The sequence below is a fragment of the Molossus molossus genome, unplaced genomic scaffold, assembly GCF_014108415.1.
Source record: "Molossus molossus isolate mMolMol1 unplaced genomic scaffold, mMolMol1.p scaffold_m16_p_13, whole genome shotgun sequence".
Classification (NCBI taxonomy): Eukaryota; Metazoa; Chordata; class Mammalia; order Chiroptera; family Molossidae; genus Molossus; species Molossus molossus.
In genome coordinates this window covers 11,788,502-11,806,956 of record NW_023425348.1, presented here as the reverse complement: position 1 = coordinate 11,806,956, position 18,455 = coordinate 11,788,502, and the positions used below count along the sequence as shown (strand labels likewise).

The 18,455-nt window shown below is 52.6% G+C and overlaps 1 protein-coding gene across 1 annotated transcript in view; it reads right to left on the bottom strand.

Annotated features, from left to right (window-relative positions):
* Positions 1-1,903: 1,903 nt before the first annotated feature.
* KMT2A (lysine methyltransferase 2A) overlaps positions 1,904-18,455 on the bottom strand; it is an 83,408-nt gene continuing 66,856 nt past the window's right edge. The window contains exons 28-36 of the mRNA XM_036260227.1: positions 18,197-18,274; positions 16,740-16,804; positions 15,237-15,407; positions 13,822-13,896; positions 7,810-7,984; positions 7,550-7,657; positions 7,048-7,131; positions 5,457-5,586; positions 1,904-4,275 (exon numbers count right to left, since the gene is read on the bottom strand). Of these exons, the coding sequence (XP_036116120.1) occupies positions 4,000-4,275; positions 5,457-5,586; positions 7,048-7,131; positions 7,550-7,657; positions 7,810-7,984; positions 13,822-13,896; positions 15,237-15,407; positions 16,740-16,804; positions 18,197-18,274 (1,162 nt within the window). The 3' untranslated portion in view covers positions 1,904-3,999. The remainder of the gene's footprint in view (positions 4,276-5,456; positions 5,587-7,047; positions 7,132-7,549; positions 7,658-7,809; positions 7,985-13,821; positions 13,897-15,236; positions 15,408-16,739; positions 16,805-18,196; positions 18,275-18,455) is intronic.

Here is an 18,455-nt window from a genome sequence, read left to right as displayed (position 1 = left end):
ATGTACACTTTTTACTTTTACATTCAGTCTTTCGCAGAGCGCTTTCAGCATTATTATTTTTGAACTATTAAAGTTATTTTCCTTCTTCCCTGTCACAGGGAGTTAACACTGATGGGCTTTAGACACATTTTTTTCCTTTTTTTTTTTCTCTTTTTCTCTAACCAGAAGCTTGGAAGAACACAAGGAAGAAGAAAAAAACAAAAAACAAAAGATCTGTTATACATGATAAAGTTGTCAAGAAATGTCTTATTTCTAGAAAAGCTTGTCATCTGTTGAGCTTTTGAAACAATTATTCAACTACCTGTATTTACTAAAGAGACTGTTAAAAGTTCAATAAAAGAAACACCACAAGTCTATTTTCTTGGTTGAAAGACAGAACTAGAGTACCTCGGAACAAGATACCAGGAAAGCACAGAACACAATTTCCCCTAAATGCAGGTGGTAACCCCAACATTCATAACCGAAAATAGAACAAGGAGCACAGGTACTGCCCGGCAACACTCACTGGCAGAAACCACCCAGGTGACACCATCTCTGCATCTTTCTGATCCCGGGAAGGGGCTGTCTGCCATCCCTTTGCGGTTTGGGGGTTTGGGTTTCGCCCCGGATCGCAGGATCAGAGAAGGGCCAGACTGACATTTTCCTGCCAACACTGGCAACTGTAACACAATCCTTATCTATAGTGTTAAGAGAATTAAAAGCCATGGACTGAACTAGGCTGTTACATGGTGCATTACTATATTAGTTCCTATATATATCATATTTATACTTAGTTGAAAACCAAAACATAGGAGTTGCGAGTTTTCCGAGTGTGAAACTTGACTGGTATTCATGACTCAGCATAAAACCATCTGCTCGGTAACCTTGTATTGCTTTAAAATGAAGGAAATGAAACACAATTACACCCAGCCCTTTGCAATGACCCGCTTTTCCTTAAAAAAAGAAACATTGATTTCTAGTTAAAATATCCCAAATCCAACTTAAAAGTTATCATCTGACAAGGTTTTGACCTTTAGTATTTTCGGATATTTGATTGAACCTCAGTCCTTTAGAAAGATACATTCATTAAAAGGTTTTTTTATTTTTGATTCTGTTTTTTGGAAATCAAGGGAGCTGCATGGTGCTCACTGCATTGGCCGGGGGCTGACAGGCAAGCGGAGGGAAGACTGGATCCAGGCAAAGGGGTCTGGTCGAGGACATAGCTGCCAGGGTCCCCCCTTAGCTCACGATTGGTCTAGAAACGGGAGGGGTTGTGCTGGAGGTGGTGGACAGTGACAGGCCAAAGGGTCAGCGCCATGCAGCTCTTCTGCTCACACAGCTGTCACTGGCCACTGGGAAATGCAGCCACAACAGGTTCTAGCAGCAAAGCTGTAGGGAGCTGGCTCTCTCACTGAGAACTGACCAGGTCTGAGCCCAGGACTCCGCAGGAATCTGGGTGCCCCTTGGGGTGTCTTAGGGATGGCCCACCACAGTTCCTCGGCGTGCCCTCTTGTGCAGATTCCTTAGCTCACTTTCAAATCAAGCTCAGAGGCGTTTTGAAGGCAGCAGCCCCAGCGTCTGCCTTCGCTCAGGCCCCAAGTTGCTGGCAGGTGTGCTGGAGTTTGGCAATGAACTCGAGGCTGAGCCGTGAGGGGTTTTCTCGTTTCTGTGGTCATGAGGAGAGAGAGGCAAGGCAGACCCCCTGCAGCGGGCAGGAGAGGCGTGGCTCTCCCCGGCCTCGGGGTGTGGGATGGACAGAGAATGAGGGCTCACAGTACAGCAGGGCCTAGCAGGGCAGGAACTAGGTTAGCTGTTTCCCCACCCCCAGACTGGCCTTTGGGTCTTTCTCAAGGTGAATTCATGACCCGTCAGTGCATTAATCATTTCAGTAACAAATGCAGCTTAAGGTTTTTTCTTAAAAAAAAAAAAAAAAAAAAAAAGGAACTCAAGGATTTATAAACAAACCTCACACAGTGCAATAACAAAGGAAAGGGGCGGGGAGGGAGGTGAGGTCTGCATGCTTCCCCTGCTGGCACTTGTCTGCCATCCTGGCCACAGTGCCGGGCTCCCTGCGCGGCAGTGGGAACAGTGACGCTGTCCCAGCAGAGCCACCAGACAGAGTCCTGAAGTCACAGAAGAGCAGGAGCCCGGGGCGGAAGGCACAGCAGCAGAGCCGGGAACAGTCCTGAACAGAGGGCGCTGGGCCGGGCGTATTGCTTTGCCGGACTTCCCGAGGCAGGGCTCCTGGGGCCGAGGTCGCCACCTGGGGCCCGGGTCACCGCCTCCGGGCCTCCCGGGCCTCCACGGCCTGCTTGTCCGCGGGGGCCAACTGTGCTTCGGTTTCAGCGGCTGCCCCACAGGGCCGGACCTGTAGGCGCCTGGCGGGTGAGGAGGATGAGGACTCACGGGCAGAGGGGAAGGGCCGAGGTGGTCTGGGAGGCAGACGCGACGGGAATGTCCGGGCCCCCCTGGCGCTAACTCGGGCGTGGGCGCTGTGGGCGAGGGCCCCGCTGCCCCTCGCTGAGCGGGCCGGGAGGACGCAGTGCGGGAAAGAAGAGGAGTGGCCCAGTGGAGTGGGTGACCTTCCTTTCCATTTATTGTCAAAGAGCAAACCCAGAACTGCTACGTCAACAGGGCACAAACACATGGAGCTACGGGAAGTGCACCTCCCGGGGAAGTTGGCAGGAAAAACCAGACTTTGCGTGTACAGCTGAATATTTTCTTTACCTTCATCCTATGAAAATAAAAAATTATTTAAAACCGATCTTCTTTTAAATTAGGATAATACCGCGGTTTAAAAAATAGCCTTGTCATAAGTGCTTGTCCCTACGAAGTGCTTCTCATAGAAAAATATACAAAATATATTTACATTTATAAAACCTTAAATAGTAAACTGTAAACAGAACAGAGTAACATCCGATGACTTAATTTAATGGGTTCAGGACACTGTCGGGACGTGTGATGCTGCGACCACGCCTGGGCCCTCGGGCAGCAGGTCTCATCGCTCTGTCCGTGCGTCTGCGCAGGTGGCAGAATCCTCAGTGCCGGGCGCTCCAGCCCCCAAGTTTTGGGCCTTGAAATCTGATTAGTGTTGTGCCTTCGACTGGACACTGACCATTTAAACATTAAGTCTTCCTATGTCTTAGCGACGGGAAAATGAAGTGACATGTCCTGGGAGGGGCCCAGGTCACCCTGGTCACGATACTCTGGCTGTGGCATGATCCAACGTTTCAATAATCGCTTCCTCGTCCACACCAGGCCACACCTACTTCTTCAAGGCCCTCAGCGAGCTTTAAGGAAATCCCTAACTGTCTGGTCATGGCCGATGGCGCCTGTCCACTTCCCGCTGGGAGGGCTCACAGGCTCAGGGACGGGGTCGTGGGCACACACCTGCCAACAGGGACAGTCCCGAGCAGGGAGTCACTGGCTCCCACCACCCAGGACGAGCGGAACGCAGTGGGGGAAGGACGGGAACAGGAGCGAGGAGAAGGGAGGAGCCGCTCCGCTGGCTGTCCAGGGGACTGGCTGAGACAAGGCTGCTGACAGCCACAGGCTGCTGTTTGCTGAGTGACTGCCACAGCCCCAGGCAGCCTTTCACACCAAGGTGCTCAGAACCCTGCTTTCCCACCAGAGTGAATTCTCAGGTGGGGGAGGGGAGTGGGAGAGAAAACCACTAGACCGTCTGTTGTTCAACAGATGGCCCCAGGCCGGGCCCACTGGCAAACCGCTGGGTCTCCCCACCACCCCGAATTCGGGCTCTGCCTGACCCTTGCTGACTGTGCGGGGGAGGGGTCAGGCGAGGATGGCAACCCCCCCATGTAACTAACCCATTGCTCCTTCCAGGCAAGTCCACAGGGACCCTTCCCCCTTTGTGATGCCCCGCGCAGAAGGCAGAGCGGGTCTTTCCTCCGAGACCTCTTCTCCCCGGGACTGTGATCACACAGGGACTAGGGACACAGGGGTGCCCCATCCTGAACTGCGCCGCAAGGCTTCGGTGCCGCGTGGGTGCCGGCAGCAGCCTCAGTTGAGGAACTTGCGGCACTTCTTGGCGCCGCAGGTGCAGGGCAGCTTGTTGCGCGCGTCCTCGATGGGGAACTTGTAGTCGTAGGTGAGCTCCTCCCCGCGGTAGATCTTGCGCATGGCGAAGATGACGATGTGCTTCTGCCCCTCGATGTTGATGACGCGCGAGTAGCAGTTGGGTTCGCAGGAGTGGTTGATGAAGCGGGCTGCGTTCCCGTGCATGGTGGCGTCCACCACCTCCGAGTCATCGATGCGGAACATGTAGCAGCCGATGCCCTGCGCGGCGGAGAACGGAGGGGCCGTTACTGACCGCGGCTCAGGCTTGAGGGCCTTTCCCAACCTTCTCCTCATGGGACTTACAGCTGCTAATGGGAATTCTTCTAGTCAGATCTCCAGATTTCTCCCAACTCTCAAGACGCTTCCACAATGAATTCCTAGATTATAGGTACTAGAACTACTGGTTCCCTTTTTTAATTTTTCTTTTTCTTTCTCATCCTCACCCGAGGACATTTCCCCATTTTTTGTTCAGACAGAGTGGGAGGGAGAGAGAGTAAGAGGGAGAGAAAGAAACATCGACGTGAAGGGACACATCGAGTGGCTGCCACCCACACAACCAACCAGGGCCGGAGACGAACTGCAACCGAGGCACATGCCCTTAGCGGGAGCTGAACCTGGGTCTCTCTGGACCGCAGGCCGACGCTCTAACCGCTGAGCCAAACCGGCCAGGGCTAATTTTTCTTTTTTAAAATGTTCACCCGAGGATATGTTTTTATTGATTTTAGAGAGAAAGGAAGGGAGGGAAGAAAGAGAAAGAGAGAGAGAGAGAAACATTGATCAGTTGCCTCCCACATATGCCCAGACCAACCGGGATAAAACCTGCAATGTTCTGGTGCGTTGGACGCTCCAATCATCTAAGCCACCCGGCCAGGGTAGCCTACTGGTTTCCTAACGTCTCTGCAGGAAAGAAACCTGACAATTGTGTTGCTAATGTGCTTCTGATGCCAAGATCTATGCAGACAAACTTTCAGAGTCTTTTGTATACTAACCCTTAGAGTGGATTATGAACTTCTACTGGGCCCACCACAAATTCCACAGGATGTTAAAATGTTTAAAACAAAGTGCCTTTGAAGCAATAAAATACTATGTTTAAAAAATGGATTTTTAGAAAAAGAGGAAGGGGGTGGGGGTGGGGGGAGAGAAACATTGATGTGAGAGACACATCAACTGGTTGCGTCCCGCACAACCTGGACCAGGGCTGGGGACTGAACTGCAACCGAGGTACGTGCCCTTGACTGGAATCGAACCCGAGACTCTTTGGTCTACGGGCTGACACCCTAACCGCTGAGCCAAATCGGCCAGGGCTGTGTACTCTTTATTCTTTCATCTAGGGATATTTCTAGTTGGCGGCCACTCCTCCGATGAAACAACAGGATGGGAGAGCGACGGCGGGGGCCCACCTTGCTGTCATAGTACTTCTCCCTCTTGTCAGTCTGGATGGAGCGGATGACGTTGCCGGCATACTCGATCACCATCTCCCCTGCGTCAATGTTCCTCTTACAGAAAAGCCCCCGGCCGTGGATGGGAGATCTAGGGCATGAAGATGGACGAGAGAACAGCCACACATTTTGCAATAACGTTAACTGTGTGAACACATAATAAATGAATAAAATCCCCATGTCTGTTAGTCCCCCAAGAGGGGTAGACACTTGTAAAACAAAGAAGAAAGAATCTGGATCCAGCTGATTTGAGTATATCAATTCTTCAAACAAATGCACAAGGATTAAAAATTCCTCCAGTTTTAGCAGCACTATTTACAATCGCTAAGATCTGGAAACAGCCCAAGTGTCGTCTGTCAGTAGATAAGTGGATAAAAAGCTGTGGTACATGTACACAGTGGAGTACTATGCAGCTGTAAGAAAGAAACATCTCTTATCCTTTGAGACGACATGGAGGGACCTGAAGAGCGTTATGCTAAGCGAATTAAGCCAGTCAGGGAAAGACAAATACCACATAATCTCACTTATTTGTGGAACATAATGAGCAAGGTGGGCTGATGCACAAAATAGACCCAGAGACATAGAGAGAAGTATGGTTCAGACTGACAGAGGAGGGGGGTGGGGAGGATGGATGAGATGAACCATAGAACTTATATGCATGTATACATAACCATGGACATAGACAACAATGTTGGGGGGGGATGGGGCGGAGGGTTTCCAGAGGGAAAAAAGGAAAACATCTATAACAAAAATAAATTAATAAAAATTGGGGGGAAAAATTCCTCGTTTGTAGCCCACTGGAAGCAGCTACACTGTAACACTGTACTGGTAACACACGATGCTGCGGGAACTGCAGGGCCCGGGAAGCAGCTACACTGTAACACTGTACTGGTAACACACGCTGCAGGAACTGCAGGGCCCTGGAAGCAGCTACACTGTAACACTGTACTGGTAACACAGGATGCTGCGGGAACTGCAGGGCCCAGGAAGCAGCTACACTGTAACACTGTACTGGTAACACACGCTGCAGGAACTGCAGGGCCCTGGAAGCAGCTACACTGTAACACTGTACTGGTAACACAGGATGCTGCGGGAACTGCAGGGCCCTGGAAGCAGCTACACTGTAACACTGTACTGGTAACACAGGATGCTGCGGGAACTGCAGGGCCCAGGGAGCAGCTACACTGTAACACTGTACTGGTAACACAGGATGCTGCGGGAACTGCAGGGCCCGGGAAGCAGCTACACTGTAACACTGTACTGGTAACACAGGATGCTGCGGGAACTGCAGGGCCCGGGGAGCAGCTACACTGTAACACTGTACTGGTAACACAGGATGCTGCGGGAACTGCAGGGCCCAGGGAGCAGCTACACTGTAACACTGTACTGGTGAAGCTCATGCTGCGGGCACTGCAGGACCAGGACACCGGTTCAATGCACACTGTCTACACGACTGCACGGACGGCCTGGGGGAGGGCACTGCAGCCCAGGGGCCACGGTGACTCTGGAGAACCTCAGCTTCCCACAATTCCCTCTGGAACCTCAGCCATACCTGTAGACACCGACCGCCTCCTTGGAAGTCTTCTTCAGATGCCGGAAACGCATGGGCATTGGCAGGTCCATACTAGTTGCCCTCCTGAAGAGACAGGCACGAAATTAGTGGACTCTGTTCAGGAGCCAGTCAGCTCTGAGTCTTAGACCGAAGTCCCCTAGAGGATATGACAGCACGATTCCCTCTGTTCAATGCCAAGCACAGCAAGCACCTTACACTAGTAGGCCTATTTTAGCACACACAGGACTTGACCACCATGGCCCAGGGGCACAGCGCAGCTGACAGAGCACACTGCGGTCAAAGAGAAGAAAACACACATCGTCTAGTTTGGGAATCTCTCCTCTGCCACAGCCTCCTCCTGCTCCAGCCCGCGTTACGCCAGCACAAACCGCACCAGCCTCCTCGGACGGGACCAGGACGGGACCTGCGTGGAGCCGGACGCGCCCTAGGGCTGAGCTGGAGCAGAGCATCTCTGGATGACCCCAGCCCACTCGGGACTCACCGAGCCGACTTCAGCTGTACTTCCTCCTCCTCCTCATCGTGGGGGTTGTATTCAGGAGGCTGCCGATGTTTGGAAGCCAGGAAATTAAACATGTCGAACGCCGACTTCCTGGAGCCGAGGACGAGAGTATGTTTAGGGCAGTGGCTCAGTGAGCACGAAGGCCAGCACACACGGGAACTCTCAGACGCGCACGGGGAACGACGACATCATCAGGTAACAAACGGGGACCTCAGCCCGGATACAGAAAGAACGGCACTTGCCTCAGGTGGACCTCAGCCCTGGCTGAGCCATGAGGGTTCAGGGGCGGTTCATTGGCCTCCTCTGGCTTGTGAAAACGGAATTTGTAATTCCTGCAGTGCTTGGCGCCCGAGAGCTGCTCAATCAGGAACACGACCGCGTCATGGAGAATCCCCAGCATCCTCAGCCCATTGACACCTGCAGGACAAAGGCGGGTCGTGAGGAGCGCAGCCAGGAGGAACTGCGGGTGCTGACGAGCGAAGACCAGCCAGGCGCGCATCAGACAGCACTCCGGTGATGCGGCGCCGCCCTGGCCAGGGTGCTCAGCTGCTGGAGCATCGCCCACGCAGCGGGGGGCCAGGCTCGATCCCAGGAGGGGCTGTGCAGGAGGCAGTTACTGATGTCTCTCCCTCTCTCTATCTAAAAGCAACAAAAACACGTTTTCATCAAATGATGCAGATACAGATCTACCAATATGGAAAACAAACGTGGTAAAGTGAAAACTGCAAGCTACCAAACTAGGGACTATTTTCTATGTTCTGTATGGAACAGAAACGTCACAGGTGTTATTTCGTTTTATGGTCCCAGTGACCATGCGGACAGGAGTTACAGGCTTCATCTCAGGTAAGTATACCTGGGCTCAGAGAACGTAAATCTCACACTCGAGGTCACAAAGCTGGTGTGACAAATCCGAATCTCAGACTGTGTTACTCAACTGCGCTCCCCCTTTTCACAGGTAATGGGGTACCTGAGTCTGCAAGCTCACACCACACGGGCACCTCACCAAAGTTTACAAGTAATGTGAGCACCCCTCTAACACAGAGCCTTTTTGGTGCTGTCGGAGGGGAGGTGCAGGGACGAGCTCTTTGGTGCTGTGGGGGGGAGGTGCAGGGACGCCCTCTTTGGTGCTGTGGGGGGGGAGGTGCAGGGACGCCCTCTTTGGTGCTGTGGGAGGGGAGGTGCAGGGACGCCCTCTTTGGTGCTGTGGGGGGGGGTGCAGGGATGCTCTTTGGTGCTGTGGGGGGGAGGTGCAGGGACGAGCTCTTTGGTGCTGTGGGGGGGAGGTGCAGGGACGCCCTCTTTGGTGCTGTGGGAGGGGAGGTGCAGGGACGCCCTCTTTGGTGCTGTGGGGGGGGAGGTGCAGGGACACCCTCTTTGGTGCTGTGGGGGGAGGTGCAGGGACGCCCTCTTTGGTGCTGTGGGGGGAGGTGCAGGGACGCCCTCTTTGGTGCTGTGGGGGGAGGTGCAGGGACGCCCTCTTTGGTGCTGTGGGGGGGGAGGTGCAGGGACGCCCTCAACAGCTGCTGTTTTGCTCGTTCCTCTTGTGCATTAACGAGCACTCATTTATTTTACAAAACCATCTATATAAATCTGCTGGCAGACTGGAGAAGGCTTTCTAAAAGGACTTGCTTCTTTTTTTCTCTGTTTTCTCCTTTATTGATTTTAGAGACAGAAGAACTGAGAAGGAGAGATAGAATCATTGATGAGAGGAGAGCATTGATTGGCCACCTCCTGTATGCCCCCCAATGGAGATCGGGCATCGAACCCGCAGCCTCTTGGTGCAGGGTCGATGCTCAACCACTGAGCCACACCAGCCAGACGAAACTTCCAACTTTAAAAACGTCTAACAAAACCACAACGAGAAACCATGTCACACTCACTAAGATGTCTGTAATAAAAAAGACAGACAATAACAAGTGTCGGCAAGGATGTGGACACTGGAACCGCCGTACGTTGTCGGTGAAAATGTCAAATGGTGCAGCTACTTTGGGAAAACACTTTGGCAGTTGCTCAGAAAGTCAGACAGTCACCACGTGACCCAGCCATACCGCGGTTGCAGGTGCACACCGGGAGAGGTGGCCATGTGCCCACACAAACTTGTACATGAACATTCATGGCAACGCTGCTCGTCACAGCAGAGGTAGGGAAACCAAACGTCCATCAGTCGACGCATGAGTGAAACACGTGGGGTACAGCCTATAATGGGGTATTACTTGGCAATGTCAGTGAAAAGAACACGAACACAGGCCACACATGAAAACCCACAGCAAACATCAGCTTCAGCAGTAAAAAACTGAGCGCGCTCCCCCCAAGACTGCAGACGAGGCCAGGGCGCGGACGAGGCCAGGGTGCTCGCTTTCACCCCTCGTATTCACTCCCACACGGGGCGAGTGGATAAAAAATCGGTAAAAGTACCCAAATTAGAAAGGAAGAAGCAAGATTATCTGTTTGCTGATATTATCTTATATGTTGAAAACCTTAAAGATTCCATAAAATAACTATTAGAATAAATAAAGTCAGTAAAGTAGCAGGATATAAACTCAACACACAAACATCAGCTGCATTTCTACATACGGATAACAAACCATCTGAAAAGGAAATTTCAAAAACAATGCTATTTATAACAGCATCACAAAGTGAAAAATACTTAAGATTTAACTTAATCGCCCTGGCCGGTTTGGCTCAGCGGTTAGAGCGTCGGCCCACAGACCAAAGAGTTGCAGGTTTGATTCCGGCCAAGGGCACATACCTCGGTTGCTGTTCGTCCCCGGCCCTGGTCTAGGTTGAGCAGGAGGCAACCAGTCGATGTGTCTCTCTCATGTTGATGTTTCTCTCTCTTCCTCTCCCTCTCTGAGGATAAATAGAAAAATATCCTCAGGTGAGGATTAAAAAAAAGATTTAACTTAATCAAGGAGGTGAAAGACTTGTACAATGAAAACTACGTAACACAGCTGAAAGAAATTTTAAAAAGACATAAGAAAATGGAAACAGCCCTGGCTGGTTTGGCTCAGCGGTTAGAGTGTTGGCCTGCGGACCAAAGAGTCCTGGGTTCAATTCAGGCCAAGGGCACATACCTCAGTTGCGGTTTGTCCCCGGGCCCAGGTGGGGTCATGTGGGTGGCAACCAATTGATGTGTCTCTCTCACATCAATGTTTTTCTCTCTCCCTCTCCCTCCCACTCTGTCTGAAGATAAATGTAAAAATATCCTTGGATGAGGATTAAAAAAAGAAAAGAAAATGGAACCACAGCCCATGTTCATGGATCAGAAGACTTAATATTAAGATGTCAGTGGCAGCCAAAGTAATCTACAGATTCAATGCAATCCCTATCAAAATACCAATGATATTTTTTGCAAAAACAGAGAAACCCATCCTGAAATTCCTGTGGCATCTCAAGGGACCCCGAATGGCCAAAACAGTCTCGAAAAAGAACAAAGCTGGAGGACGCACACTTGATTGCAAAGCTGACACAAAGCTAGGGGGTCGATGCAGTGGGGCTCCGGCATGAAGACAGAAAGGCACAGAACAGACGGCCCAGCAATAAACCGCCACGTACTCGGTCAGATGACTCTGGCAAGGCTGCCAGACCATCCAACGGGGAAACGACAGCCTTTGCAACAAGGGGCTAGGAAAACTCGGCATCCACACACAAAAGAATGAAGTCGGACCCTTACCTCACACCACATACTACAGTTAACTCAACATGAGTCAAAGACCTAAATGGAAGACCTGAAACTATAAAACTCTCACAAGAACACACAGGACAAATCTTCCTAACACTGGCTATGACATTACAAGGCATAGATAACAAAAAACAGACAAACTGGACTTTATGACAATTAAAAAATTTTGTGCATCAAAAGGCACTATAAAAAAATGCCAGTATTCATCCAGCCGGTGTGGCTCAGGGGATGAGCGTCGACCCTGCACCGGGAGGTTGCCAGTTTGATTCCCGGTCAGGGCACATGCCCAGGTTGTGGGCCCGATCCCCAGTGGGGGGCATGCAGGAGGCAGCCAGTCTATGTTCTCTCTCACTGATGTTTCTATCTCTCTCCCTCTTCCTTCCTCTCTAGCATTCAATAATTTCTCTGAATTCTGTCTTAAATCCCTATATCAAGATAATGTTCTTAATTGGGTACATTAGTTATATTAGAATGCAAATAAATAGCTACAAATAAATGAACACCTACAATCACGCCAAGTTCATTATTTAACCCTCACAACGAACACTGAAGGTCACAGTAGTATCATGGCTTTTTGGAGAGGGGTCAGACTCAGAAGCTGGTCAGCGGCACCTGCTTTTACATGAGCAGCACCGGGGCAGGAGCAGAGCTTGAACTCGGCTCCCTCTGTCCCCAGGGCTCATGGTTTCTGACCACTGCACATGGCAGGAAAGGACTAGATAAACCAAAGAAATCTTTTTGCCGCTGGAACAAGAAAAGGCTAGGCTATTTAACTTGAGGCTGAGTATACCAAGCCAAATCCTCCAGGTGCAGAATTTTATATGTTATCAATAACCAGTTCAGAACGACTATGTACAGATTTAATTTTATTACTTATTTATTTATTTAATCCTCACCCGAAGACATTTTTTGTTCAGACAGAGCGAGAGGAAGAGAGAGAGAGAGAAACATCGACGTTAAAGGGACACAAGAGTGGCTGCCTCCGCACAACCCAACCAGGGCTGAAGACAAACTGCAACTGAGGTACGTGCCCTCAGCAGGAACCGAACCTGGGTCTCTCTGGACCACAGGCCGACGTTCTAACCACTGAGCCAAACCCATCAGGGCTCCAGAATTAATTTTAGTTCACCCAATGACAACCACAGTTGGTCAGAGCATGACCTATGAACCATGTTTTTTTTTGCCCTCAAAGTATCTCCCTCACCAATCTGCAAAAAGGGGGAATCCAGAGCGAAATGTCAGCCCACAGAATGGGAGAACCTATGTGCAAAGCACAGACCCGTAAGGGGTTAACACAGAACATACACAGCTGTGCAAACGCAGGCTTACAGCTGTTCGCATGAAAAATAAAACAATGAATAAATAACAATATAAGAACAAACTGTTTGGCATACTCACAACGCAAACCTACTTTGGCCCCACCCTGTGTAGAGAACTTCAAAAACTCGACAATGAAAAGAACAACCCAATTAAAAACCAGGCAACGCACTGGAACAGACACTTCTCCAAAGCAGCATCAAAGGACCAACAAGCACAGGAGACAATGCTGATACCGCAAATCATTTGGGGTGTCAGTGAAAACCTGTGAGATGCCAGCTCACACCCACAGGCACAGCCGCTGCCCAACAGAACGAGTGCCGGCGCCAGGGGGCAGGCCGAGGCCCTGGGCACAGCCCTGGGGACAGCGTGAGGGCTCCTCAGAACGTAAAAACAGAATTAGCCCACGACCAGCAAACCCACTCCTCAGCCCCCCGAGGCCCGAAAGCAGGCCTCAGAGCTGCCTGCACACCCACGTTCACGGCGGCCGGTGGGGGGTGGCAGACGAGCAGCTACGCCCCACGTGCTCCCACACCAGCTGGAACTCAGCCTTAGAAGCAAGGCCATTCTGCCACATGCTGAGCACGAATGAACAAGCCTCGAGGACCTCGTGCGAAGTGGACAGGCTGGCACGACGGCACGAGGCACTCGGACGAGTCCCACGACAGAGACAGAACGTGTACGGTCTCTGCGATCGGGGACAGAGTTTCAGTTACGCGGGAAGAGTTACGGGTGGTGACGGCCGCACAGAGTGTGTCTAACGCCACTAAGCACGTGCACCAAACTCGAACCTGGGAAGACAGTAAAGTTTGTGTGTTTCACCAAAACTATACACGATGCCTGTGTCTAAGAACAAAGGATGGGGTCTGACCCAGTGCGGCAGCAAACTCTCCAAAGCACGGCATCCATGAAGGGGCTGTTCCCAGAGGCCGCAGGTCCCGAGGCCGCGGATGGGAAACGCACCGACTGGCACATCCACAGACAGACGTGGATTAGTGGCTGCCAGGGGCCGGGGCTCAGCGATGCCTGCTAATGGTGTGAGGCTCTCTCCGCGGTCATGACAGTGTCCGGGGTACACAGCGGGGACGCCGCTCAGACCCGCGACGCACTAAAGGCCGGTGAACTGCACAGTGTGAATCGTATCGCAGTGAAGCTGTGACGAACGTTGATTTTTCTCGGTAGAATCAACTGTGTAACACCAACAAGCCACCAGAACATCCCGAGCCCGGAGTAAAAGGGCCCCTCGAGCCGTTACCTGCAAACGAGAGCTGCTTCAGGCGGGCGTTTGATCGGGCTTCTTGGACTTTGTCCGTCAGCGACTTCCAGGCATCTGTGGATATAGAACGTTCCAGCACACACCTTAGCACAGGGTGTGGTGAGCGCCGTGCTCAGCCGCACGCAGCAGGAAGACAGGCTGCTGGGGCGGTGTCTGTCCCTTTAACCAGCTCAGTGCGTGAGAGCGAAGCTGCCTACCAGCAGCGTTTCTAGAAGGGACACAGGAGCAGTAAGGGGATCACGTCTTCCGAGGGCGACCTCGGAATCCCTGACGCACTCACACCCTTGATGGCCATCGGGGTCCCAAACCTGAACGTTTTAACTCCATTCCCTGTGCCCTCACAGGATAACAGCAGCGTTCACAACGTGAGCAGGACTGTGGGGAGACCATGGGAGAGAACCTCTGCAGGGACCTCGGGCTCAGAGAAGGGGAGTTCTGCGGGTTTCACGGCTCAGACTGGTGCTGACCTTTCCGCAGCCGCCCGGCCTGACTCTCCAGCCTCCTCGACTCCTCTGCTCTCACCCAAGCAGCCGGCGGGTGCGCCCTTGCCGCCCCTTCCTTCCTCCTGGAAACAGGCTGTTCCTGACCTCTCACTGCGGCAACACTCCCCTGCCGTCTACCGTCTCCGACTGTCCTGCACGAGGCCACCACACTACGCGCTGATTCCAAGCTCCAGAACCGGGCCCCCCTCGCCCTGTCTCGCTAACTTTGCTGACACCCCGCCTTAGAAAGCCTCCCCAGCCCTCCGTATAACCCAGATTCTATTATCTTTCTAAAGAATCTTCTATTCTGCTCATTTGCGTGTTTCTTTGGTAACCCTCGCTGACCCTCCTTCCTTCACACTCCTCCGGTACCGACTTCCTACAGAATCTCCACCAGTCCTTCAACAGCTAACGAACACCTATGTTTGGGGTACAAAAATAATAAGAAACTAAAATTCAAGCCCCTATGGGAAGTTCTCTGCTGAGTAGGACATAAAAGTAAACAAACATTCACAGAACAACGTTTAAGCTCCGAGAAAGAAACACTGAAGAAGAAAAAGGGGCAGGAAGGAGGGCGGGGACGGCTTCTCGGCCTTGGGTCAGAGGACCCTGCACTGAGCCCGGAGGATGAGTCCGGGGAACGCAGGAGGGAAAAGCCTGCGGGCGAGGGGAGAGGGCAGGACGCACACGTTCCGGGGGCCCAGGACGGCAGAGGCGGAGGGGAGCCGAGGTCTCGGGGGCCATGCTAGGGTGCGTGTGGTCTTGGACAGGCCGTTCCACTGCCTTTTCACACGAGTTATGGACTATTTCCCAAGAACGCTGACTTCTTAAGGAGAAGTGAAATCCAAATATCTTCCATAACAGCTGGCACAGGACCTGGACTGAGGGGCCCACCTCACGTCATCTACTCGCCTTCGATACTTTCCGCACAGATCTGAAAGCCATCATCGCTTGAAATTTCAAAAACAAGTCCTTTCTTGGGCTTCTTCTCAGTAATGCTCTCCTTCCGCTTCTGTTCCTGCTGCAGCCAGAGCATCAGCGGAGAGCTGAAACCACTGTCCTCTTCTTCGGCAGCCTTGGGCCCTGCGGGCAGAGGACAGCGGACAGGTCGCGCCGGCCCCACCGACCGCGCGACCCCGGCGACACCCACCCACGGACCAGAAAACTGAGCCTCAGGCAGGCGGACAGCTTCCCACCTCGGTCACAGCTACAAATGGTAAAGCTAGAATTTTTGTTTGAAAGTCATATTGTCTTTGCGGTAGAGTTTCTGGTAGAACAATTTGATGCTTTTTCAATAAGTAACTGTCTTCTATAGGATTAAAGTGAAAAACAGTAAAGTAGCCCTGGCCGGGTTTGCTCAGTGGTTAGAGCATCAGCCCGTGGACCGAAGCGTCTCAGGTTCGACTCCCAGTTGGGGGCACGTACCTGGTTTGCAGGTTTGATCCCCGGCCCTGGTCAGGGTTGTGTGGGAGGCAACTAATCGAGGTGTCTCTCACATCGATGTTTCTCTCTCCCCCTCCCCCCTTCCACTCTATCTGAAGAATCAATGGAAGAGCGTCCTCAGGTGAGGATTAACAGCAACAAGAAAGAGCGATGTTAACGTGTATGACCACATGCACTAGGCAGTCTTCTGGGAGCTCCCTAGACACGAACTCATAACCTCGCCCCCGTCCAGCGAGGTGGGTGTTGTTCCCGACAGTCTGAAGGTGAGGAATCTGCGCTGGCGAGGTTAGGCGAGCAGCCTGGTGGCCCCAGGTCACACAGCTGCTAAGCAAAGCAGGGTCTCTCCACGGCTCTGGTCCGGAGCCCACACCAGGGCCCACATCCTCTCGCACAAACACACGGCCGGTCTTCTCGAGGACCCAGCGCGTCAGCGGCACGTGGTCACAGCCCGACCTCGGGTCTCAGCATTTTCCCAACCTGGTTCTCTTGAGAAGACAAACCCCTTGATATAAACGGGCAAAGCCCGGTACCAGAGCTCTCTAATCTGATGTGACCACACACGCCACGACAGACAGACAGGGCCATGGAGAGGGACCTGGTGTCGTGACCAGAATCTGTCTGTCTCACATGATAAAATACCTCTGGGTTTTCTTCGGTGACAGGAAGGGGCGAACGCAGTCGGGTACCACCGGCTGTTTGGACCGTCCGGCTAGGAAAGCAAGCCGAGCAGAGTCTATGGAAAGGTCAGCCTCGTGCCCTTTGCCTGACGGATGCCCCAGGGGACGCAGTGACGAGCACGGGGCCACGAGGCACATGCTCCGATTTCAGCCTACAACTGCCAATCACTTAGCTTCTTTGGGGCTTAGATTTCTTTTTTTAAATCTAGAAGAATCAGTAGGTGATGTAGGTGACGGGATGTTTACAGTACGTTTGGCTTGGAAGTGCCTGTTCCCCTGTCACCCGTCCCCGTACCTGTGCCCTCGTGTTCGTCCGCTGGACTCTGTGCCGTCTGCGCCTCAGGAGGAACTGCTGCTTGCCTGAACACACGCACAAAACAGAACACGCCCGTGAGATGCAGCATCGGCCAGCCCCTCGCCCGCAGGCCAGAGCTGCCGTCACCGGCCCCGGGGCACGCTGAGCCTCTACGTGCACCTGACAGAAACCACCTTTGATGAGATCCCCCAACAGCGACAGTGAGCTTGTACCTCTGAAGTTCTAGACTGCCCCTAAGTCTTTCTCACGCCCTCAGAGTTCGGGGACACAAAAGGACACCTGCTACAAGCTGCCCAGGACGCTACTGTTTATCTCACGTCTTCACCCAAAGATACGTTTGCTGACTTCGAAGAGAAGGAGAGAAACATCGACTGGTCCTCCCGCACCTGCCCCACTGGGAACCAAACCTTTCGGTGCACAGGGCGCCTGAGCCACCCGCCGGGGAGTGGCTGCTTTAAGTAAAGACAAAAGATGAGCTACCAGAACACCATCAATGTTCACTTTTAAAAATTACTTGGAAACCATCCAAATGCATACCTCTAGGGGCTAAATCAGCGGCGAGCCACCCCTAGGACTCAGCCGTCTCTGAAAGCGAAGTGTCCTGGAAATGCTGCCCCGAGACGCCCGTGCACTGACTGCCGACACCCAGCAGAGAACAGGACGCAGAGCGTCAGTACCTCACGTCAGAAAGCACAGCCGGCCCTCGCCGGTTTGCCTCAGCGGTTAGCGCTCGACCCGCGGACCAGAGAGGCCCGGGTTCGGTTTCCGCTAAGGGCATGTACCTCGGTTGCAGTTTGTCCCCGGCCTGGTTGGGGTTGTGTGGGTGGCAGCCACTCGATGTTTCTCTCTCTCTCTTCCTCCCTCTGAAGATAAATGCAAAAATGTCCTCGGGTGAGGATGAAAAAAAGTACAGACACATCCACATCCACCCCATGTGCATCTGTACACGTACAGGAACATCTCCATGAGTGAAAACAAAGTATTAGTAATGTCACCTCTAAGGAACGGCTCGGGAGGGGGTTAGGCAGGACAAACAGGGAACCATTATCCGTTATTTACATAATTCTCTATTGCTGTCCTTTTTTTTTTAATGAGCATATATTACTTCCATTTAAAAAAACAAAAAACTTTGGTGCCCTGGCCAGTGTGGCTCAGTTGGTTGGAGCATCATCCCAAGCACCGAAGGGCTGCAGGTTCAGTTCCTGGTCAGGGCACATGCCCTGGTTGCAGGTTCGATCCCTAGTTGGGCTGCATGCAGGAGGCAATCGATCAATGCTTCTCTCTCAAACCAATAAACGTATCCCTGGGTGAGGATTCAAAACGAAAACAAAAACATCAGCACTGTGGCCTCAAACACCCGCACCAGTCAGGAGGACCTGCTGTGACGCGAGGTGGACAGGGCCGCGGGCACCCCGGGAAGGACTCCCCACACTCACCCTGCAGGCGGCCCGCCCTCCTGTGCCTGCGGCTCCGCGCCCGTTGCGCCCTGCGGCTCGGCCTCTGCGTCTGGGGGCCTGGAACAGAACAGTCAGTGAACACGGACCCGTGTGGGGCCAGTGTAAAGAAACCACCGTCAGGATCTAGTGAACTCATGAGCCTGGAAAACACCTGTGGCGATACAGGTTAGAAGCCGGTCACCTTGTGGGGTACTGACCAAGAGGGCGCGAGGAGGGGCCTCCTGGGGGCTACATGGGT